At 46.9% G+C, this 24,114-nt stretch overlaps 1 protein-coding gene across 3 annotated transcripts; it reads left to right on the top strand.

Annotated features, from left to right (window-relative positions):
- Positions 1-413: 413 nt before the first annotated feature.
- On the top strand, positions 414-22,586 carry RRN3 (RNA polymerase I transcription factor RRN3). 3 transcript variants are annotated; one of them, XR_013227191.1, is made up of 19 exons: positions 1,477-1,583; positions 3,268-3,370; positions 4,294-4,350; positions 6,007-6,096; positions 6,193-6,322; positions 7,481-7,540; positions 8,484-8,547; positions 8,809-8,878; positions 10,328-10,426; positions 10,820-10,900; positions 11,483-11,597; positions 13,081-13,211; positions 14,503-14,633; positions 15,426-15,610; positions 17,468-17,576; positions 18,489-18,641; positions 19,753-19,837; positions 20,227-20,457; positions 20,541-22,586. XR_013227191.1 is itself a non-coding variant. In XM_077316371.1 (18 exons), the coding sequence occupies exons 2-18, from the start codon at positions 3,278-3,280 to the stop codon at positions 20,374-20,376; spliced, it is 1,803 nt and encodes a 600-aa protein (XP_077172486.1). In that variant the 5' UTR covers positions 414-463; positions 3,268-3,277; the 3' UTR covers positions 20,377-22,586. The 3 variants fall into 3 exon arrangements, 2 of the variants coding, with proteins under 2 accessions (XP_077172486.1, XP_077172485.1); XM_077316371.1 differs by lacking the exon at positions 1,477-1,583 and adding an exon at positions 414-463 and having other exon boundaries at positions 20,227-22,586; XM_077316370.1 differs by having other exon boundaries at positions 20,227-22,586.
- Positions 22,587-24,114: the final 1,528 nt, after the last annotated feature.

The raw sequence follows: 24,114 nt of genomic DNA, 5'->3' as shown, positions 1-24,114 counted from the left end.
TCATCTGCGTACTGACAGCAACCCGGCCTGAATCTCTGTCCCAGTTGGGCAAAAGGGCACATGAAGATGTTAAAGATAGGAGAGGGGACCGCTTCCTGTGGGACCCCGCGTGTGAGCTGGTAATGGCTTGATTGCCTCTCTCCAATTGCTACCCTCTGTCCACAACCCCAGAGGAAGATCAGCCATTGGAGGGCTGTCCCCCGTATCCCGGCGCCGGCAAGATGGTGAGCTAGGACCTCATAGTCGACTGTGTCAAACACTATTGTGAGGTCTAATAGCCCAAGCAGCACTGACCCACCTGAGCCCAGCTGGCAATGGAGGGCTTCTGTCAGGGCAACCAGCACGTGCTGTTTCTACCCCAGGGCCAGGCTGGAAGCCTGACTGGCATGGGTTTAGGACTGAATGACAAATGTAAACTTGTATCTTGTCTTCAGGGAGGAAAACAAACATGGCTGTAGTAAAGGTGTGCGTGGGGTAAGGGTGTGGGTAATGATATCACTTCTTGGGGTGCAGTAGAGCTGTTTGGCCAGCTGACAATCACTTCCAGGGGTCCTCACGGTCTGAAAAATTATTTCAGGGTTTCCTCCATGGTCAAAAGGTTGAAAAAGTATGCTCTGCACAAAGGAAGACGATGGCAAACCAGCTCTTAAATCTCTTGCTTCGAAAACGCTGCAGGGTGGGAGAAATCGGCCTGTGACTCGATGGTACATTAAAGCTGGCCAAGCATTCGCTTACTCACTGATCCCCCATGGTGGCACACAGAACGGGCTATAATAGCAAAAGGGTAACATTAAGTTTTGTAAAAGAACCTGCAGTAAAAACCAAATGTAAATAAGCACACGGGCTCATTGGGGGGGGGGGGAGTCCAAAAGTGTAGTAAAATAATCTTTATGAAGACCAATTGAAACACCCCAATCCGAGGTCACTATAACTCTTCCCCGGGGAAGAATAAATAAGCAAAACTAAAATAAATTAATTAAATAAATAAATAAGCGAAATTAAAATAATTAAAGTAAATTAATTAATTAAAATAAATAAATAAGCGAAATTAAAATAAATAGATTAAATTAATTAATTAAAATAAATAAGCAACATTAAAATAAATAAGCGAAATTAAAATAAATAAATTAAAATAAATAAATAAATAAGCAAAATTATAATAAATAAATTAAAATAAATAAGCAAAATTAAAATAAATAAATTAAAATAAATAAGCAAAATTAAAAATAATTAAAATAAACAAGCAAAATTAAAAATAATTAATTAAAATAAATAAGCAAAATTAAAAGTGCCGCCCAAACAGCCCCTGCAACGGAAGCCACCGAGCCGCGCTTTTAACCTCGCCGACGGGGCCGTTCGGAAGCAAAAAAACCCCGGAACGCGCACGCGCGCCACGGCGCTTCCCTTCTCGCTCCCCGTCGCCGGGCTTGGCACGTGCTCAGCGGGGAGCCGGAAGCGCGCGTCCTCCGCGGGGGGGTGTCATTCTCCTTCCGGGTCGCGGCGCGGTGGCGGCGCGTGCGGTTCGGACCCGGCGCGAGGAAGGGAGAGGAGGCGGCGGCGTGGCTGGCTGGAAGGAGAAGCCGGTGGGAGCCTCGGTTTTATCCTTAAGGGGACATTATTGTGGGTGTTATAGAGAGAATGGGTGATATAGAGCAGGGGGAGTCAAACTGCAGCCCTCCAGATGTCCGTGGACTACAGTTCCCATGAGCCCCTGCCAGCGAATGCTGGCAGGGGCTCATGGGAATTGTAGTCCACGGACATCTGGAGGGCCACAGCTTGACTACCTCTGACATAGAGCAGACTACCTCTGATATAGAGCAGACGCTGGCAGGGGCTCATGGGAATTGTAGTCCACGCACATCTGCAGTTTGACTACCCCTGATGTAGAGGAGATAATTATATATTCTTCATACATAAGCGTATGTGTGTGTGCATTTAGTTATTCGAATTTTATACCACCCTCCCATAGGGTTCTGGGTTCTGGTTTGCATGGAGCGTTATGAGGTCCAAGATATAAGCAACAGTGGTTTCCTAACACCCAGGTAGCTGGGTTTGCAGACATCTAGGTTCCAGCAGGGGTAGTCAAACTGCGGCCCTCCAGATGTCCATGGACATCTGGAGGGCCGCAGTTTGACTACCCCTGAGTTAAGGAAACGATTGCACCAAGCCGACAGCAGGAAAGATATTTCAGTTCTAGGGAGCCAGGAGAAGCAAAACGGACCCCTTGACCTAGGACGTGTCCACCAGCAGAATCCATGTTTTGGAAGGCGGAGTTGAAGTGCAAAGCTGTGGTGTTAGAAATGTCCTTTTTTTCTTTCTGGACATTCTTTAGGTTTTGAGAAGCCCCAGAAGTGGCATGGTCACTGTCTGTGGTTGAGAAGCATAGCTGTGGACATGTCCTCCCAGCACCCCTCCCCTTCCCACCCACTCCGTCATTGGATATTTTGAGAAGGGGGCTGAACATGACAATATATGGTCATGTCACCCGTTAAATGTTTAACCAATTTGACAAATGTATAAAAACTTACCAAATTTGCACCCATTCAGGAAAGCCTTCCACAGCTGTCAAGGAACGCCAGGGATTTATGAAACCCTGATTGAGGAAGCCTGTCTTAGATCCTTGAGAACTGCTGCCAGTCAGAGTAGGTAATTCTTAGCAGTAGTCAAACTTGGTAGGCAGCGCAGTGTCATAGAGTTGGAAGGGGCCAGACAGGCCATCTAGTCCAACCCCCTGCTCAGTGCAGGTGAGTGTTTGTAAGGGGCTCCATTCAGTATCTGCACTAATGGTTACTGGTTTAATTAGAATTAGCCTCCTTTTTGCTGGTCTTTAAGGGCAGCCCCCATGTGAACCAGTTGTTGGACTAGATGGGCCATTGGTCTATTCCCATGGGTCTTGTCTTATGTTCTATTACTGTATACGTGTATTGCTTTTCTTGACACCCCGCATGTTTTCTGCTTTTGTTAGTTATGTAAAATTGAGTAGTAAACGTGGGTTTCTCGTTTTGTAATGAAACTCTGTATGTTGGCCTCTCTGAAATCTTGTATGAGAAGTAGAAGCTGATTGGATAGATTGTGTTGGTTTGGGGCACCAAGCGTTATATTTTTCAACTGCTCCACCTAACCCCAATTCCTTAGTTCTTCTGACTACAAGGGTTTGGTGGTGGCAGAGTGGTTCTGTTTGACTTTCACATAGCAGCCGGCAAAACCAGAAATGTTCTAAAATAATGTGTTGTTTTAATTGTGCTGTGTTTTCTTTTGCCATTTTAGAGCTTCAGTCATGTTGGCCACAAGTGAATTAGGACGTTCGTCGCCAAGGAAAACAGTTCGCTTTGGGGGTACCCTGACAGAGGTTTTGGTCAAATACCAAATGGTAATGATCGCGGTGCATTGTCACCTGCGTTTTGTACATGGTTATCGGAGGGGGAGGGGATGTGAGTCCATCCTAGCAAAATAAAACAGAAATGTTCATGGCATCTGAAAGACTAACAGCATTTACGAATGAGTGTGTATGAATCGTAGCTCACTTCTTCAGGTGCGGGAGATCAAAAGTGATCCCATCTGTTCTGGAAAGGGCTTGGAGGAGGAGCTGGTCTCGTGGCTTAAGTGCCACTCAGCGCTAAACACCCACTCAGGGTGGCTGTCCTGCCCCTGAGTGCCTCCTCCTCCAATCGGCTTGCCTGTCTGTCCAGTGGCCAGCCAGTTTCCTCCCATTCCCTACCCCTGACCATTCCCTCCTTCCACTTCCCTCAGAGGCTGCAGATCCCTGCTGCATGAGAGCTGCCCATGCTGGTGAATTCCCCAACAGCTGCCTGGGGGGTGGGAGAGGCCATCTGCAGAGTTCTTCCACTCCACTCCCCCCCCCCAATCTAGGACCTGTTGTATTCCTGAATGCAATGGGCTTGGCCCCTAGTTCTTGTATATTGGCCTCGCGTAACTTGGAGAAGGGATGTGATACGATAACTGCTAATTTATAGACAAAAGCATAAAGTATTGAGTTTAACTTCAGGAAGTGCATTCCCAAGAGATCAACTTCTCTGATATTTATTTTCCTTGCTTCATGTTTAGTGATGTGTCCTGTTTGAAGTGAAATAATAATTAGAGTCACTGAATAAAAACATATTTTGCTGTGCTACATTAGCAAATTTACTACGTACGCTGCAAGAGATTCTTAGCTGGAAATTAGAGCAGTTTTCTAAAATCACTGTCTTGTTTCAATAGTGCCTTTTGACTGAGTTGCTTTTTTAGGCATGGATGACCAGAATACACCTTAATGTTCTCATTTCCCTCTCTTAGGGAGAGAAAACTGATTTTGATTTATTGAAGGATCAGCTGTTGGATCCAAACATAAAAGTAAGGCATTTTCAATATGCTTGCTCCTGAAAGAGAAAATTAAAAAATTGAATATCCACCATAGGTTTTCTGTACATTTCTTAAAAAAAAAAAACTTTTAGTGTTTTTAACCTCTCTTATCAGCAGACTCTGCTTATGAATTGCATCTTTAGAAATGGCCTTCTTTCCTGATAGAGCGGAATAGCTGTTTGAAGGAGGAATTGAACTTTTAGGGGCGTATCGTGTTATCAGTTTAACTTTTCTTTCTCATGTCTGTTGTATTCAGTGTTGCTTACAGAGATGTCATGGCTGTTACTCATACTTCTCTCAAAGAAATCTTTTTCATCCTTTGTTTTCATTGTCTGCCCACTGCCTTTTGGAAGGAAGATTCAGTAATGTGCCTATTTTATCAAAAGCATTGTGTTTGTGGATCTTAGTAGGTAGAGAGGGTTACTTATCATACATTAAGTTGCCTTTTATGAAAAACCAACCTGGGGAGAAATTTTTTGACACCATTCTATCATCATTTGGTAATGTTTTATTGTTATTTCCCTTTATGGATACTCTGCCTTTCTATATAGCAGTAAAAGATCTTCTGAGTCTGCCTTTCTGCCCAACCAGCATCCTGTAGCTGGTAGCTAACGTTGTTCTCCGCTCCTCTACTTTACCCTCACAAGAACACTGTGGTGGACTAGGTTGTGGGTGTGTGGCTGACTCAAGGTCACCCAGGAACTTTTCATGGCAGAGTGGGGATTTGAACCTGGGTGTGCCAGATCATAGTCCAGCCCTCTAACCACGACACCACACTGGCTGTCACAATAGACCAGTCGTCCAGTAAATATAAACTCCCCATAGTTGCAATGAGCGTTAAAACATTTAAGAACTTTTTAAATAGATTAGCTGTACTTTAAAAAATATAGCTATGTGTTTTAGAAAATGTTTTAAGCAACATTGTCTTAATTATCCTCCCTTGTGGGTGTGATTTTTTTTTAATGTCATTGTATTGGGGTTGTGATCACAATTAAGGATAATTTGTAGAGTTTATTTATTTATGTGTTTTTCGCAGTTATATACCGGCCTCCCCGAAGGCTCAGGGCGGTTTACATGGAACTGAAGAAACTGTACATGAAACATTACATATAATTAATTATAGCGTTAATATTATTGACTGATAATAACAAAGTAACTGTACAACATTAATAATAATACAACAGGTCCAGGAGTCTTGGTGGATTTCCGGGGGGGGGGGGAGAGGGAAGCAGGGGCCCTGCTGATGTTGTTGGTTGATTGTGCCTGGCCAAATGCCTGGTGGAACAGCTCCCTTTTGCAGCCCTGCAGAACTGCTTTAGCTCCGTCAGGGCCCTGATCTCATTGGGGAGCCCGTTCCGCCAGGTGGGGGCCGGGACAGAGAAGGCTCTGTCCCTGGTCGAGGCCAGGTGGACTTCTTTAGGGCCAGGGACCATCAGCCGGTTGGGGGTGGCGGAGCGTAGAGCTCTTTCGGGGGCATAGGCAGGTTTTGTGAAGCGCTTTTCCTCTCCCCCTGCAGAGAGACGATTTATTTAAAGACACATACAAGTCTTTAAAGAATACACATAGGGAGACTGAATGGCTTATTTTTAATTTTTTAAATTAACATTCAGCTTTGTAAAAAAAAAGCAATTGCTTCTTTATTTTCAGGATGACCAGATTGTTAATTGGCTACGTGAGTTCCGGTCTTCTGTCGGAATCCTGACCAAGGAGTTTGAACAGCTAGTCAGAATCTTATTGGTAAGCATGCACTGCCTGTGGGCGATACCCTAGTGGGTCCTTTCTATGCCATCCACCCAGTCCACGTTCTCCTTGCTCGTATCTACCACCCTGCAGAAAGTACCTTGGCTCCGAAGAAGCCAAGCCGTGGAGGAGGAGTACTTGACTTTCCTGAGCAACTTGGTGTCAGCACAGACCATCTACCTCCGGCCGTGTCTTGCTATGATCGTTTCGCACTTTATTCCCGGTGAGCAGTCCCCTCCCCCTGGTGGTTATTGTAACTGAAGAAGGTGTGCAGGTTGCTTTTTTTTTATTTGTTGATCAGTGAGGCTTCTTAGCAGGGTTGTTGTGGGAAAGGGAAAAATAACGCCCATCGATGTCAGCTACCCTGAGCTCCTTGGGAGAAGAGTGGGTTAGGTCGGAATGGAGTGCAGTTCTTATGAAGATAACTGGAACATGCAAAATCTTTTGAGAAGCAGTCAGAGACAGGGGCGCATGGCGAAGACTTTAGTCGGACACGACTAAACAGATGACATCATCCTCATCGAACCTTTTAAAAGCCAGCAGCCAGCCTTACAGGAGGGCAGTATTGAAATACAATTAATTAATTAGTAAAATAGTCCTTCCTACTTTGGATTATGCTCTCTCTTAATACTCCTCTTTCTGGACCCTCAGCATGCAAAAAGAACTGGTGTCCAAACAGCTGCAAAAATGGTTCCAGGTTCCTAAATCATAGAACCATAGAAGAATCGTAGAATCATAGAGTTGGAAGGGGCCATACAGGCCATCTAGTCTTAGAATCATAGAATCATAGAGTTGGAAGGGGCCAGACAGGCCATCTAGTCATAGAATCATAGAGTTGGAAGGGGCCAGGCAGGCCATCTAGTCATAGAATCATAGAATCATAGAGTTGGAAGGGGCCATACAGGCCATCTAGTCCAACCCGCTGCTCAAGCATCCAAGAAAAGTGTGCATCCAACCTTTGCTCGAAGACTGCCAGTATCCCATTTGGCTGTCTGCTAGGGCAGGGGTAGTCAACCTGTGGTCCTCCAGATGTCCATGGACTACAATTCCCATGAGCCCCTGCCAGTGTTTGCTAGGGCAGCTGACTTAGAATGGGACTCCAATCCTCAAAGCACTTAGTGGTTCTCAAGTCTCAACCGGGTGACCGTCCTCTCTCCACCTCTGTGATGAATTTAAATTTGTGTCTTGTTAGAACGCCGAGAGCGTTTCCTTAAAAGGTGGCCAGAAAATGCGTTGAACGTGTCGTTCATTGTCTGCAGTCTGGAATGCAGCGGGATTTGGCCGATGACGTTTTAGGTAGTGCCTCGTATCTTAAATCCCGTCCGGCCCCGTGGCTGTCGTTTTAAGCGGCGCATTTAAACAGAATCCTGTTTCTTGCCAGCTCGAATCACCGTACGGGAGGGCGATGTGGACATCTCTGATTCCGATGACGACGGCGAAAGTGAGTGCTGTTGCGGAATTCGGTGCTCGCGGAATAGTTTTGCCTGTAGAGAATATTATTTCCTATTTAATACACTGAAACTAGTTCCGCAAAGCCTCCGAAGAGTAGTGCTTCAGTGTATTTCGGATGGAGGAATAAGTGTGAATTGTAAAGTAAAGGTCAAGATATCCCCTGTGCAAGCACCGAGTCATGTCTGACCCTTGGGGTGACGCCCTCCAGCGTTTTCATGGCAGACTCAATACAGGGTGGTTTGCCAGTGCCTTCCCCAGTCATTACCATTTACCCCCCAGCAAGCTGGATCCTCATTTGACCGACCTCGGAAGGATGGAAGGCTGAGTCGACCTTGAGCCGGCTGCTGGGATTGAACTCCCAGCCTTATGTGCAGAGCTTCAGACTGCATGTCTGCTGCCTTACCACTCTGCGCCACAAGAGGCTCATAGGTGTGAATTGTACTTCTCTTTAATATCCGTGAAAGGTTTACTGTCCACTCAACCACGTGGATTTCATGGTAAACCCCATTGGGGTTGGGTAGGTAGAGGGCCCCACGTTTAGGTCCCACCATCTCCAGTTTAAAGATTCCCAGGCAGCAAGTGGTGGCAATGATCTTTTTAGAACTCATAAAAATAGTGCTGAAGCATGTGGGCCAATATATAATCTACATGTTTCCTCAGGCTTTTGAAGGACATCCTTTTTGCTGTTGGTAGAAATCTGTTCAGCGACTTGGAAACCTTTTTGGCCAAACACAGAATGTGCTCAGGCTTGGGACCTGGGATCACCAGTCGACTCTTTGAACGTTGTTTCTGTCTGGTGGCAGTTCAGGGACATCAGATGACAATATTAGGACCGGAGTAGCAAGCGAAGCCATCTGTCTTGAGAAACGAGAGGAGAAATCTGCCTGGATTGTTGTGACAATTCTCTCTTTTTTCCCCCCCATTTCTTGCAGCTATTACCAGGTCTTTTAACACATGTCACAGAGCGTTGCAAACGATTGCCAGATACGTCCCCTTGTAAGTTCCTTCAGTTCTACATGGCTTGTTGTGTTAGCTTTTTGTTTGCCTGTTGTGTTTGCTTTCTCCCTGCCCAGAAAGTGAAATGAATCGTACAGCATTTAGAGCAGCAAGGCTTTTTAGAAAGCCTTCAAGCAGCTCTGCTATTTAAAAGGGTAACCTTTCTTTGTTTACAGCGTAGACAGGCACTCCGTTCCCATTCGTTATTATTATTTATTATTATTATTAATTGTTTGTATGTTATTGTTATTTGTATTGCAGGACACCCCAGTTTCTTATGCCGGTGCTCACTGAAAATTTCCCCTTCATTAGCAAATCAGAAAGGACTCTGGTAAGGCGATTATACCTTCTTGTTTCTTTTGTTGGCTTATTCAAATATTTACCTCTCTCCTTCCTTTGTAGCTCAGGTGGCTACAGATCGCAATTTTAAGCACGCAGAATAAAATAAGACCCCAAATAACCATCCTCCTCCTCCTCCTACGAATACCTGCAGCTACACCCCATCCCAGCAAATCAAGCAGTTTGCAATTCCTCCTAAATACTTCCCGAGATTTAGAGGGCCTCTCTCTCTCCGTTTTTGTCTTTTGCATGTTGGGTGTGTTGAGTGCTGTCAGGTTGCTTCCAACATGGTAATCCTGTGAATTAGTGACCTCCAAACTGTCCTGTGATGTTCATTATCAGCCTTGCTCCGGTCTTGCAAGTTGAGAGCCATGGCTTCCTTGTTGTGATGCCTCTGTTGATCCAGCCCAAGGCTGCATTTGTCTCCTTTACTGCCGCATCACTGTGTCTGCTCATATTTAGCTAACAGTCCACAAGTACCCCAAGATCTCATTCACACAAACTGCTACCCAGGAGTGTATCTCCCATCCAGCTTGCATGCTTCTCATTTTTGTGACCCAGATGTAGAACTCTGCACTTCTCCTTATGAATTGCATCTTGTTCTCATAGGTCCACTTTTCCAGCATGTTCAGATCTTGTTGAACTCTATCTTCCGGGGTGTTCGCTACTCCTCCTAACTTGGTGTCATCCAGAAATTTAATGGGGAGTCCCTCTATCCTCCCGTCCAGATTCCTGATAAAAATGTTGAAAAGTAGCATGCCCAGTACCAAGCCCTTTGGCACCTCCCTCCCTCCCTCCAATCTGATGAAATACCATTCACCACCACTCTTGGGGGTGCAGTCTTCTAGCCAGTTCCCTACCCCCCTAACCATCCTAAAATCCAATCTACTGTCCTCTAGTTTACCCATCAGAACATCATGGGGAACCCTTTCAGAAACCTTACTGAAATCCAGGTAAACAACATCCATTGAGTTTCCACGATCTAATAAGCCCGTCACTCAGTCAAAGATGGAGAGCAGGATGGCAAAATAGGTACTGAGCCTTCCTGTTTTCTTCCTCTCCTCTATCATAGTTTCTCCGTCTTCCCCAAACAGCGGGCCTATGGCCTCGTTTCTTCCTTTGCATTATATAACCTAAACCCATCTCTCTCCAAAGCTTACGTATTGCCACCACCAACACTTTGGTTGTGTCAGAGGAACTCTGTGCTGGTCGGCCCTTACAGTCCCGACATCACAGGAGAGGCTAATGAAGACATTGTGAGCTCCTGCTGTAATTTCAGCAGGCGTTTCTACAGCGCTTTGGGCTGCCTCTTGAATCAGGATCAGTGAAACCACCAACGTTGATACTTGGATCTTTGTTGGTTTCCAGGGTCTCAGGGGTTCCCCTGCCCCTTGCCAGGAAGCCGCCCTTCCTTATCCTCAAAATGATGTTTGTATTACAGCAATGCTACGTACACAACGTGCTTCGGATTAGCAGCTACATCCCAGGGCTGAGGCATGACATTTTGGAGCTCGTGACTGAAAGGTTGTTAAAGATTGATGTAAGTATAAAGGTAAAGGTAAAGGTATCCCCTGTGCAAGCACCAGGTCATGTCTGACCCTTGGGGTGACGCCCTCTAGCGTTTCCATGGCAGACTCAATACGGGGTGGTTTGCCAGTGCCTTCCCCAGTCATTACCGTTTACCCCCCAGCAGCAAGCTGGGTCCTCATTTGACCGACCTCGGAAGGATGGAAGGCTGAGTCAACCTTGAGCCGGCTTCTGGAATCGAACTCCCAGCCTCATGGGCAGACAGCTTCAGACTGCATGTCTGCTGCCTTACCACTCTGCGCCACAAGAGGCTCATGATGTGTTTAACCCAAGCTAAAATGAGGTCTGTACGGGTGTTCACCGAACGCATCTTTAGAAATACTCCATGCCCTGCCGTTTGTAACAGGTGAGTGCCCCAAGAAGAGACATTGAAGCCGCTGAAGCTGCCGACCGCAAGGAAGCCTGCGAGGAAGGACTCTTCGACATGGTAATTTGCTTGGCAAAGTCAGAAGCAATGGCTGGGTTGAGCCAAAATCATGTGGTTTTGCATATATTTTTTTAAAAAAATCTCTACCTTTCTATACCACCCACCCTTGTGGTTTACAGTAGGAGTGCTGGTACAACACAGGAAAAAAAACTACTTAACTGTGGGTGTGACCTTGGTACTGTGGGTGTGACCTTGGCTAATGGGTGTCTGCTCACTAGTTGCCCTGTGTTATCTCTGTTGCGCACAGCGGGTGGTAGTAAGGGGAGGGTCCCAGTTGATGGTTGCTTTCTGGTGTTGCTTTGTTGACCTCAACTGGAGGCTTGAGTGGAGGAGCTCCATTTTGCAGGCCCTGCGGGAACTGTCTGAGTTACATGAATGAGACTTGGGTTCATTGGTTTGGGGGAAGGGTGGGATTAAAAAACAAAACTGGATTAGGTGCTGAAGTCAAGCCTACATGCCACTCTGAGCATCATCCCCATGAAGACAGTCAAAATTGTATTTGTATGAAGCCGGGAACGAATGGGCTCATGGGCAATGTCTTGAAGTATTAGCATTCATGTCCCCAGCATTGTATTTTAATAGGATGAAGACGAGGAGAACGAAGAGGATGACATGATGGCTCATCCAGCTGCAGAGCGGCTGGATATCCTGATGATCATCTTGTTTTCCTATATTAAGGACGGCTGCCATGCAAATGGTAATGCGGTTCTTGACTTCCGGCTTGAATTTTCTGCCTCTGCCACCATACCTACCGAGTGCTCACTGTCAGTGTGGGGTTTGTCTATAGATTTCCCGTTCTTTAAAACAAAATTAGCCCTCAAAGAGGTTTGTGAACACATTAATTAAAATCATATCTTGGTAAAAAGGACACGGTAATTAATACTTTCCAGACCTGAAAACAGATTTAAACGCTCAGAAAAAGAGAATGGCCTAGGCTGCGGCTAAAAAATAGTAAAGAAAGTATTTACACAGCTCTCCTGGGGGAGAAGAAGAAGAAGAGTTGGTTCTTATATGCCGCTTTTCCCTACCCGAAGGAGTCTCAGAGCGGCTTACAGTCGCCTTCCCTTTCCTCTCCCCACAACAGACACCCTGTGGGGTGGGTGAGGCTGAGAGAGCCCTGAGATTCCTGCTCGGTCAGAACAGCTTTCTCAGTGCCGTGGCAAGCCCAAGGTCACCCAGCTGGCTGCATGTGGGGGAGTGAGGATTCTAAACCAGCTCACTGGAGTAGAAATCAGCGCTCCTAACCACTACACCAAGGGAAATTTCAAAGATTGTGGGGGGGGGGGGGGAGCGCACTGCAGAGAAACTTATGCCAGCCTTCAGATACAAAAGAAGGGCCTCTGAAGAAGATCTCGTAATCCACTGGGGTTTTCCCCACTCTGGGTTTCTTTGAGAATCATGGGTTCAGCTTGTAGAAATTACTAAACCAACGTGGGGAGGAGCAGTGGCCAAGCTGTGCAGTGGAGTTAGTGTAGAAGGCAGTGGAAAATACTCCTACCGAATACTGACGTCTCTTTCAGCTGTTGTCCAAGTTGCCAGTTCCGCATAGATCAGGGGAAACGGGAGCCAGGCTATGATTTGGGAGACCCAGGTGCACATCCCCGCTTCTACCGCAAATGTTTGGCAGGTGATTTTGGGTCGTTCTCACGCTCTCAGATTAACCTAACTGAATTGGATGGTTGTGAGGATAAAACGGAAATGAATAAGGCGGTGAGCTGCTTTGGGTCACATCGGGAAGAAAGACAAGATATTATTATTATCATCATCATCATCATCATCATCATCATCATCATCATTATTAGAAGTATGATAAAGTATGAGAAATAAATTATATTTATTTCCCACCACTCCCTAAAAGGCTCGCGGCGGGTAACAGTAGTCTTAATCCCACTAAAATACCTATTAAAAGATTTTTAAACATCCCAACACGACAGAAAATTATCTTCCATATGAAAGGAAGGAAGGAAATAGTTTAAGGCCCCCATGAGCATATTGACGCATGGCCTGTCGTTGGTAGCTTGATAGGGAAGAAGATGCATCTTTCTTGCTGTCACGGTATCTGTTCTTACTCTTGCGTAGCAGAACCAGTCGAGAATACAGGAAATAGTTTCTCTTGAAGATGTGTGCTCTCTCTCTCTCAGCACTGCAGCAGGGTCACGAGTTCCTCTTGTCGTTCACAGGCACGCTCGACACTGGGAGAATGAAGGACTTGTATCGAGATCTCGTTCTGATCTTCGACAAACTCATTTTGCCTACCCATGGCTCCTGTCACATCCAGTACATCATGTTCTACCTCTCGAGCTTCAAACTGGTGTGTATGGTTAGATCACAGGCTTCCTTTTACTTGTCACCTGGACGTTTTAGCATGTGGCCATGGAGATGTATGCAGTCTCCCCCCCCTCTCCCCCTTTCCCTACCATTTGGAACACAACACCGTTGTGATTTTTTGCAACTGGCGTTTGAGTAAGATGTCATACCAGATCATGGTTAAGGTTTGGTGTGAGATCTCAGTGGACAAGCTATGCATCGTTGTTGGCTTGGTAAACTGGAATCAGGAACCATGGTTTGGAGTGCACTGCAAATCATATTTTTGTGCAAGCTGCCGTCTGGAGAGAGATATTTCTCTGGTGGGTGCGGCATCTAGAGACGGGAGTGCTGCATAGAAGGGAAAGGGGGGGTAGACAAGTGTCTCCAAATTGTGGCTTCTCAGATTGTATAGAACGGCCTTTCTCAACTTTTTTACTGTTTAGAAACCCTTAAACCTGCTTCAGGATACCCTAGTAGTGGCATAATTGTGCAGAATATGGTTGGGAAGCATAGCTGTGCACATGCCCACCCGGGGCCTCTCCCCCTCCCCCCCCCTTCCAGGCCCATCATTGGCCATTCTGAGAGTTGGGGGTCAACATTGACCACATATGATCATAGGTAAAGGTATCCCCTGTGCCAGCACCAGGTCATGTGACCCTTGGGGTGAGGCCCTCCAGCGTTTTCATGGCAGACTCAATACGGGGTGGTTTGCCATTCCCTTCCCCAGTCATTACCGTTTACCCCCCAGCAAGCTGGGTACTCATTTTACCGGAAGGATGGAAGGCTGAGTCAACCTTGAGCCGGCTGCTGGGATTGAACTCCCAGCCTCATGGGCAGAGCTTTCAGACTGCATGACTGCTGCCTTACCACTGCACCACAAGAGGCTCTTACATATGATCATATCACCTGATAAATGTTTAACCCATTTTTAAAAATATTTTAAGAATTCATTGATTCCCACGCAATCGGGAAACCCAGGGCCGTCAAGAAACCCTGGCGCTTCACAAAACCCTGGTCGAGAAAGAATTCAAGCGCTGGTTTGAATTCTCTCTCAACCAGGGTTCCGTGAAACGCCAGGGTTTGAACACTGGTTCGAATTCTCACCTATAGCTAGCCCAAACATGCTGTGGGAGCTGAGCCGGTGAATCAAGCCACGCTTGGTGAGTGGCCTGGGAAATGCCCCTTCTCTACAGGCCTTAAAGCGACGTGCAAAGTACAAACAATACAATACACCGGTAAGGACAGCAGTGTAAAAAAATGACCAATAATGTTACATAAACACCGTCTCTTACCAGGGGATCGCCGAAGCCTTTGTGGAGCACCTTTGGAAGAAGCTTCAGAATCCCAACAGCCCCGCAGTGATCAGGCAGGCTGCTGGGAACTACCTTGGCAGCTTTTTGGCACGAGCGAAATTCATCCCTCTTGTGTGAGTAGTCTGCCAGAGTCCTTGGCCTGGTGCAGCGGAGGGGTTTTGGGGAGCGTGTTGGAGGATGCGTGGAGGCTTACAAACAAAACCGACACGATCAGCTAGATATCAGGGGGCAAATTTTCATAGAGTAGTTCAGCCGTGGAATCAGGTTGCCAGAGAAGGTGTTGAGCTCCCCCTCACTGGCTGAATTGAAGCAGCGGCAGGACAGATGTTTATTGTGGACGCTTTAGGCACATGTATCGAGCAGGGGGTTGAAGTAGTTGGCCTCTGGCCTCTTCCAGTTCGGTGATTCTATAAACCAGTGGTCCCCAAGCTTTTTATCACCGGGGACCACTCAACGCTTGTCAATTTTACTGAGGCCCGGTTGGGGGGGGAGGTAGTTTACTCCTCTACTCTCAACCACTGGCCTAACGCTCTCTGATCGCTATGGTAATGTTTAAACATCCCTTCAGAATAAGAGACAGACACGCCACAACAAGGAACATAAGGAACACTTTATTTTCATGGGAATTTTAACTCATGACAATGACAAATCAATGGGAACCCTGAGCTTGTTTCTCTGCAACGAGATAGTCCCATCCGGGAGTGATGGGAGACAAGGACACCCAAAGTGTGTTGTAAAGGGCCGGGGGGGATGAAGTAAAGGGCCGGGGGGGGAGGAGAGAAGGCGTCCTTCGGGGCCCACCTCCAATTAGTCGATGGACCACATGTGGTCCGCAGCCCACAGGTTGGGGATCGCTACTGTATTCCATCCTCATGAACACTGATTATTTCTTTTCCCCGCCACAGTACCGTGAAAGCTTGCCTGGAGCTAGTGGTCAACTGGCTCCACAAGTACATCGACAACCAGGGCACTGGACCCAAGGCCTTTTGTGACATCGCTCTGCACGGCCCCTTCTACGCTGCATGCCAGGCTGTGTTCTACGTGGTCGTATTTCGCCACAAGCAGATTCTGGATGGAAACCTCAAGGAAGGTGAGTGCGATACAACGTGGAGGGAATTCCCAGCAGGGCAGCCATGCTGGTGCGCTGCAGCAAAAGCACCGCCGGTGTCCAGTGGCGGTTTAAACATCAGTCATATCAGCCATGGGATTAAGTTTCCGTGTCATGCGCCTCTTTATTCATTCCTTTGGTTTTGTGTCCTGTCGAATGCCGTGGGCTTGCAGCACTCCTTCCAAATGGGCTTTTGTTCCCAAAGGCTTCATGATGTAATGGTTCTCAACCTCCCCTTTAACACCGTTCCTCCCGTCGTGGTGACGCCCAGCCATAAAATGATGCAATTATTCGATGCACAGAAATTAAACCGAAACTGACCAATGGGGTGAAGATCCATGGTTCATGATTGGATATGAATTGGCGGGCGCCTTCAGGAGGAGCGGCAACTGTGTTGGTGCGCCCCCTCCACCAAGCGGCTCACCCTGCTGAAACCCCTGTAAAAGGCTCGTTCGGCCGCCAAAGGGGTCCCAACCCCCAGGCTGAGAACCACTGATGTCATATATGATAAAAATCTGGAGACCAGAGCCCATTTGTGGGTGGGCAGGTCTGTTTGTGTGTGTGTGTGGGTGGAGGGGGTGGCACCTCTGAAAGTCTGCCCTGGAGGCAATCCTAGACTTCTCAAGCATCAGCGGTAGTGACAGTTCACGGAAACCATCAGAAAAGAAGATGCATTTGATTAAACAAGTTGTTGTTTGGGGGGAGGGGGGCTTATGCCAAAGCAAGTCCATCAACCTTCAAGGTGGCCCTGCACTCAACGTCAAAGCAGAACATGTTGGTAGAGCTCATTTGTTGGTAGAACTCGGTGTTGAGTTCCCAGGTGCTCCTTGTGAGAAATCTTGGTCCTGCTTTACACAGCAGCATGGTTAGGTGCTTGAAATGAGATTCTTTGGAGAGTCTCTCACCCTGGTAGGGACGGTCCAGGGAAGCAGTGACTTTATCGAGTCTTATCCCTTATGTCAGTGGTCCCCAACCCCAGGTCCGGGGACCGGGACCGGTCCGTGGATCAGTCAGTACCGGGCCGCGGCTCCTCCTCGTCCTCCTCCCTGGCTGCTGCCACGGGGGCTGCCCTGCCACTCTGCTGCCGGCTCGCCTTTGGTGCTCTCCAGTGGCCACCATGGCTGGGGCTCCCCCTCGGCATGGCACTGCTCAGCTGCTGCTGCCAGCACCCCCCAGTGAGCAGTGGGTAGTCAGGGGTGCCGGTGGGAAAGCAAATGGAGCAGGGGCTCAGGCGGCAAGGTCCCTCAGCAAAAGACTCCCTCCCCCACCCCTGGGCCTCAGTAAAATTGTCAAGCATTGACCAGTCCCTGGTGATAAAAAGGTTGGGGACCACTGCCTTATGTGACAGCTCCAGTGTGAAAACCAGCCTTCATTTGTTGAACTGGAAGGCCAGTTTAGGCATTACTTTCTCCATGCAGTGTTATGGCCACCATCTCTGGGGATATGCTTGTTCAGAGAATAACATGTGAGTTCCATTTGTAATCGCATGCAATTTCAATAGAGTTTTTGGAAAATATTGATGTAAGCCTTGCTTCTTCAGTCATTCATTGGTGTTGTTTCCAAAGGATCACATGTGTGCAAGTGGGCACACATCTGTCAGTAGAGCACATTGCATGGAGAAGGTTTTGAACCCACCCATCCTGCTGTAGAAATTGCAGACGAGCACATGCCAGCACATGGATAAAAGCAGCAGATGTGTTTAGAGGCACACACAATGCATGCTTGCCCGCCAGAGATCTGCTTTAATAACAATCCGTCATCTCCTTCAAGGTTCAGAACAGCCCTAACGCCTATTGTTGCCGTGCCCACAGTATACTCATTCTTTGTGTTGTTTTGCAGGTTTGGCCTTCCTGCAGAGCTTAAATTTTGAGCGCATTGTCATGTGCCACTTAAACCCCCTGAAGGTCTGTCTGCCCTCTGTTGTGAACTTCTTTGCTGCTATTAACAGGTCAGTGTCTTGGATTTTCCGGAATTATGTACAGTCCTCTTGTTATGGAATAACTGCTTGTGTGGGAGGCTGGCTTTGAACAGGAGGAAACTGTGGAGAAAGAAAAGAAGGTTCACGCTCATGGCCCAAAGTTGGGGTCTTTTTGTCCCAGTATGCGCCCCCTTACCCTTCCCAACATTGAACTTCATGTGCCACAGTGTTGCCACGAACCCAGTTCGTGGAGACCTTGCAGCTCTTTCTCAGCCAGCCTTCGTTTCCGCCACCAGTTTTGTGTCATCTCCAAACTTGGCCGCAGTGCTGCTCATCCCTAGGTCCAGTTCAGTTAGGAATAAATTAAACAATATCGGCCTGGGTTGAAATGTTGATGGATCTGTTTCATGTCCCCCCACCCTAGAAATAAAGGTAAAGGTAAAGGTATCCCCTGTGCAAGCACCGAGTCATGTCTGACCCTCAGGGTGAAGCCCTCCAGCGTTTTCATGGCAGACTCAATACGGGGTGGTTTGCCAGTGCCTTCCCCAGTCATTACCATTTACCCCCCAGCAAGCAAGCTGGGTACTCATTTTACCAACCTCGGAAGGAAGGCTGAGTCAACCTTGAGCCGGCTGCTGGGATCGAATCCCCAGCCTCATGGGCAAAGCTTTCAGACGGCTGCCTTACCACTCTGCGCCACAAGAGGCTCTACCCTAGAAATAAAAATATAAAAATAATCCAAGGGCCCAGCTGCTTCTCTGGCTGGTTTCCTGCTCTGGGTAGGTTTTTTAAAATGTCTGTTTGTCTTGATACCTTTATAACCCCCCCGCTCCTTGCAAACTTGGACTAGGCCTTGATCGACGGTTTAATTCCATTCCTTTCTGGTCTGTTTTCCTCTTTATTACAACGGAAGTGAAACTGGCCTTTCTTGCTTTCTTCCAGGAAGTACCAGATTGCATTCTGCGACACAATCATTGAGCGGAATCGGAGGCAGGTTTTGCCGGTCGTGCGGAGCAGCGGTGGGGGTGACTCTGTCGAGACCTGCACCAATCCCCTGGACAGCTTTTTCCCTTTCGACCCTTACATTCTCAAAAGGTATCCCTTTCCCAAAGCAATCGGCTCGGTCATTGCAAAAATGCAACACACTAAGTTTCAGTTAAAGGTCAAGGTATCCCCTGTGCCAGCACCGGGTCATGTCTGCCCCTTGGGGTGATGCCCTCCAGCGTTTTCTTGGCAGACTCAATACGGGGTGGTTTGCCAGTGCCTTCCCCAGTCATTACCGTTTACCCCCCAGCAAACTGGGTGCTCATTTCACCCAATTATCATTGCTTTGGGAACTAGTCTGCTCTTCCCATTTAAATTGTCAAGGCTGAAGCAAAACGCAAGCAAAAAATCACTCCGTGAAAGAAAGACCAACCACTAGGCAGCCATGATTATTCATTACTATGATTTATTAGCTCTGTTTGCAGCCCAGCATATTACAAAACATGAAAACAAATTGACAGAAAATATGTCTAAAAAATGGAACGCTGCCGTGGTACTAGGACCGAAGGACTGGAAATAACCCAAGATCAAAAAATAACGCCGGCAGAAGACTCTCTTAGGCCTGACTTTGTGGTTAGGGCAGGAAGGAAACATCGTCTTGTAAGAGGGAGGCTGCAATAGACTGCCTATCAAGAAGTCAGTCAAGACATCTTAGAATTCCTTGGAAAACGCTTGGTGCCTCCAGAGCAATATGGACAGTGACGTAGTTTGGCTGCTGCTACAGAAATGGCCTTCTCCGTCTTTCAGACGGCAGGCAGCATGTTTCAGGGCCTCTGCGAAATATCTTAGCCTATATGAAAAATGGTTCCTGTTTAGCTGTTTGTCGAACCATGAACTTTAGGCCGAGGCGGATAAAGTAACAATTTGTGAACATAAAAATTGGAAGGTTCATGTTTGCTTCCACCTGGATTTTGGGGAGGTGGGGGGGGGGCATAAGGCTCCATCAACAGTTCTGGATGTCCTCATTCCTTTGAGAAATGGCTTTACAATGCCTAAGCAACAGCCTAAGCGTTGTTATTGACTCTAATTATACAGATGTTGTCTAGATTTTTAAAAATTGTGTCATTTTTGCTTAAAACTTGGGAAGGCAATTCAAGGGAAAAGGTGCATTTCCCTCCATTTTCTCCCCTCTCTCATACTTGTATCGCTGTGTGCTTTGCAGATCAAAGAATATAATTACTCCTTTGTATCAGTTTTGGGAAGAACAGAATGCTGAGGAGATGGAGGTTGCCAGCACCGTTGATGAGGTAGGAAGTCATCTCCATCTGGTTCTCAAAACGCAGACATCCTTTGTGCTTCTCTGTGCAATCCTGAAAAATGTCTCTGCTTTGTGTTTTCTTCCCCGGACAATTCAAATTGTGGTGCAGAATTCCGGGCCATAAGAGTCACCCATAAGTGGCCAACGTTCCTCTTCTAACCCTGGGGTATAAGAACCGTGATAGCATCACCAGTATAGATTCTGAAGCAGTTCTTTATTGCAGCATTCTAGCATGAGATTTACGGCCTTAATTCTGCAAGGCACCTTTCAGATGTCGCCCAGCGTTCCCATTTCCCCTTTCAAAAAGTTCCTATGGCTTTGCGCTTTGTGTTTGTCAGGCGTCCTTTCCATTCTGACATTTTTGCATCTCCTTTGCAGTGCCAAAGCGAAGAAGAAGATGACTTCTTGAAAGGAGAAACTCCTCAGAATGATGGTTTGATCGGCACGACGCCCGACGTGTTTGATGCAGCTCTTTGGGGTCCAGGCAGTTCAGTAGCTTCCCCACCGTTAGCTTCTCTGCAGCGGTAGCTCCAGCCTCCGGCGACAAAAGAACTTTCAAGGGTGAAAAGGTGTTTGCGGAGATCTTTTGGGTCCATATCCTGAACTGCTGATTTCATCAATACCTTTTTGTTAAATGTTATATCAGGTGCGCAGTGATCCTCCGAAGCAGCACGACTGCATTTTACTGAACTCAAGTTGGGTTTTGTATTTTGTACCAAAGAGACTGTAAGGAGAACGAATAATATTATTTCCTGCTTGGAAGGGCCGATACATTAATAGGCCCCCCCTCCCACTGTGTTCAGATTTGTTCTGACTGCCCTGGTGGGTGTTCAGGTGCCTTCCTCACCTGCAGTGGATTTTCAGTTGTTGTTGGTTTATTTTGGCTTTCAAGAACAGCTGGCCACGTTCAACCCCTTGTGCAATTTGACAAAGAGTTTTTGAATTTTTCTTCCCCCTTCAGAATGGAATCCTGAGCTCAGGAGGAATATTGGAAGACTGAAGCCACTTAGCAGCCTTGTCATTCATTCATTCATTCATTCATTCATTCATTCATTCATTCATTCATTCATTCATTCATTCATTCAGTTTATATCCTGTCGCTCTTGGCTGTGCTGGCTCATGGCGGGTTACAGTTTGCCCATTACTCCCAGTAGGAAATTTGGCGTAGCCACAATCCTGTCTCTGCCTGACAGTGTCTAAGTTTGAAACACTCAGCGGCTCTCAGGAACACCTTTCCGCAGGCCACAATTCTGTCTTCCGCCCTTGGCGTGGCCTGCTGTTGACGTGATTTAAGAATGGTCCATCTTTGCAGCTAGGTGGGTCTCAGTGTCCCAGAGTTGCAATGAGCATTGCGTGAGCCACTGTGACTGGGGGTTTCTTTGTTTTGAAATCTCTCGCTATATCCGTTGACTTGGTGCAGATCTGATGCCACCATTGATGTCAGCTGAGTGGAATATGCTGAATCATGACAGTCCTAGCTGTGGCAGAGTAAATGATAGTTATTGGCATTCCAGGTCAAGCCACATCTGGGGCCAGGCAAGCAGAGAAGAGACATCCCCATTTTGCTGCATTTGCTCATGGAATTTGGTTTCAGCAAGATTTTGCTCCGCACGCCTTTCTGAGAGGCATTCAAAGGCTGTCTTTTGGTGGCCATCAAGATATAAGTGTCCCTGTAAGGCACAACTGTGCCAGAAAGTATGCTTGGTTCTCAAAACCTGTAAACTCTATTGAGGCGTCTCAATTAGGGAATACACCTGGAGGTTGAACAGATGAAAATGCATCATGTTTTAACACAGGGTGATCCACCTAGCAAAGTACCCTCCTGAATTCTCTGTAAATATCAATATCAGCAGTAAGGCACTTTTAAAAATCAAGGCCTATAAAAAATGTCACTGGCCAAGCAGCTGCCTTTATTTTATTTATTTTGAGAAAAGTACTTCCTGTACCTCACCTGAAATGAAAAGGTTTATTTTTTGAAAGCGCATTTCATCCCGTGGAGTGCTCCTATGTATATAAATCGAGGTAGGATTGGATCCAAATACTAGAATGGAAAAATCAAGGGGTCAGATGCTGAAAGACATAGGATGCCGGCAAAAATTTCATTCTGTTCATAAGCATTCGGTGTGTGCAAAGTTAGTGCTTCCCAGTTCTTTCTGGGCTGGAGATGCTCAACCTTCAGAAGAGCACAGTTCAGTGAATGGCCTGGAAGCAAATTTTGTTAAGCCCTTTTGTTGAACAAAGTTTTATTGATACGCGTGAAATCAGAGTCCAGGGGCACCTTTAAGACCAACAAAGATTTGAATCAATCTTTGTTGGTCTTAAAGGTGCTACTGGACTCTGATTTTATTGTGCTACTTCAGACCTACACAGCTACCGATTTGAATCTGGTACAGGTGAGTGATGGTTAGTGCACAAACGGCAGCAAAAATGATCTTCAAAAGATGTAGCTCTTCTTAGGATTGCACGGCTCAGAAAATTGCTAGATGGGAACATCCAGTAACCAAAGCATGGGAAATCATGCAGAAAGTTACGTTGGGAGTCCCAAAAGGACGGGCGATGAGAAGTCGCACTTTCTCACTGTGTTGTGTCTGTGTCTTATTTATGCAAAGCAGTTAACTAAGCCGTTTTATGTGAAATATATATGAAATAGAAACATTAACTCGTTTTGAATATTATACTTCATCGCTGCTACGGTTGGTTCTTTGTACAAATATATATATGTAAATTTGGCGTTCAAATAGTGTGTTTTTTTCCCCCCTCCCCGGTGTGATGTCGGTAAGAAAGATAAAATGGAAAAATCTGCTTCCTCTACGGCGTTGGGGAGCCCCTGCTTGCATACAGAAGGTCCCAGGCTCAGTCCCTGGCATCTCCAGATAGGGGGAAAAAATCACAGATAGAAAAATCACAGCTTGTGGGCCACCAGAGAAGGCCTTTGAGAGCATTCGGCCATTCCAGCCTGAAGCACGCAGCGGTGCGACGCAGGGGAGGGGAGGGATGGTGCTGGTGCGGCCCCTCCCCCCCAATTTGGCACAGCAATATGATGGGGACCCGAGGGTGGGAGGGTGCATCTTCTGCATATTTACTTGATGCTCCCAGGCCTTTCCCCTCTATGGGGGGCCGGAATTGTGGCTCTCCAGATGTCCATGGACTACAATGCCCATGAGCCCCTGCCAGCATCTGGAGACACATAGTTTGGCCACCTCTGCTCCACATCCTGCTTTAATGGCTTCGGCTGCAAGCAAGCTATTCTCAGCATTGCCGTGGAAGCAGGGAACCAGCCGCCTGGGCATGGCATTCGTGGGTGGTTATGACACCTGGAAAAGTGGGCGGAGCCTCAAAACACCTCCTGTCCACCACCACCCTGTCCTCTTTGGGCGTGGCAGGGAAGTGTGGCCAGCTGACCACTTCCAGCCCAGTTCTGGGGCTCCTCAAAGCCTGAAAAACATTTCAGGGACCCCTCCTCGGTCAAAAGGCTGTTCTACACAGAATCTACGGTGCTTATACCCTGGGGTTTTCTCACTTTCTGGAGCCATTGGCAGGTTGGCAACTGTATTCATTCATTCATTCATTCATTCATTCATTCATTCATTCATTCATTCATTCAGTTTTGATTTGTTACCTGCCACTCTCAGCCAAGCTCACTCCACCAGGTGGGGGCCAGGACCGAAAAGGAAGCGTGCATGCACATGAAAACTCATACCTTAATAAAAACTTTGCTGGCCTTGAAGGTGCCACGGGACTCCAAATATCTCCATTGGTTGGTTTACGCATAGGCTTGAAAGGAGGCTAAATTTGGCTTCCATTGAAGTATGCAACTGGAGAGTGGAAATGGAAATTATAGTCACAATAACACTATGTACAAATTTGCATCTGTCTGTGCCAGCCGTTCTCAACCAGGGGTTTCTTGAGGGTTACTCAAATGGATGGGAGCCAATTCATTTTGTGTATATGTTTTAAATTAGGCAATATGACCATATATGGTCGTTTACTTCCCCCCCCCTCCCAAAATGGCCAGTTATAGGAGTAGGGGAGGGGACCCAGGGGGGCTACACATCTCTGCTTCCCAACCATATTCTGCATGATTGTGCCACTTCTGGGGTATCTCGACGTCTGACGAATGCTTTGGGGGTTTCTCAATGGTCAACAAGTAGAGAAAAGTGTTTTAAACCTATGAACATTTTTCTACATTTTTTTCCTAATTAAAATACACACTTTTGTGGTGCAACCAAACAAAATCAGAGTCCGGGGGCCTTTAAGACCAACAAA

Source organism: Paroedura picta, chromosome 17 (assembly GCF_049243985.1).
Source record: "Paroedura picta isolate Pp20150507F chromosome 17, Ppicta_v3.0, whole genome shotgun sequence".
NCBI classification, from domain to species: Eukaryota; Metazoa; Chordata; class Lepidosauria; order Squamata; family Gekkonidae; genus Paroedura; species Paroedura picta.
Note: the sequence above shows the minus strand (reverse complement) of the source record. Positions and strands in the feature narration are given on the sequence as shown.

Excerpts from the sequence above, each read along its gene's own strand:
- RRN3 (XM_077316371.1), top strand. The coding sequence starts at position 3,278 with ATGTTGGCCACAAGTGAATTAGGACGTTCGTCGCCAAGGAAAACAGTT. Across the intron at positions 8,879-10,327 it reads GCAAATCAGAAAGGACTCTG|CAATGCTACGTACACAACGT; the intron begins GTAAGGCGATTA and ends TTTGTATTACAG. Across the intron at positions 15,611-17,467 it reads GGATGGAAACCTCAAGGAAG|GTTTGGCCTTCCTGCAGAGC; the intron begins GTGAGTGCGATA and ends GTTGTTTTGCAG.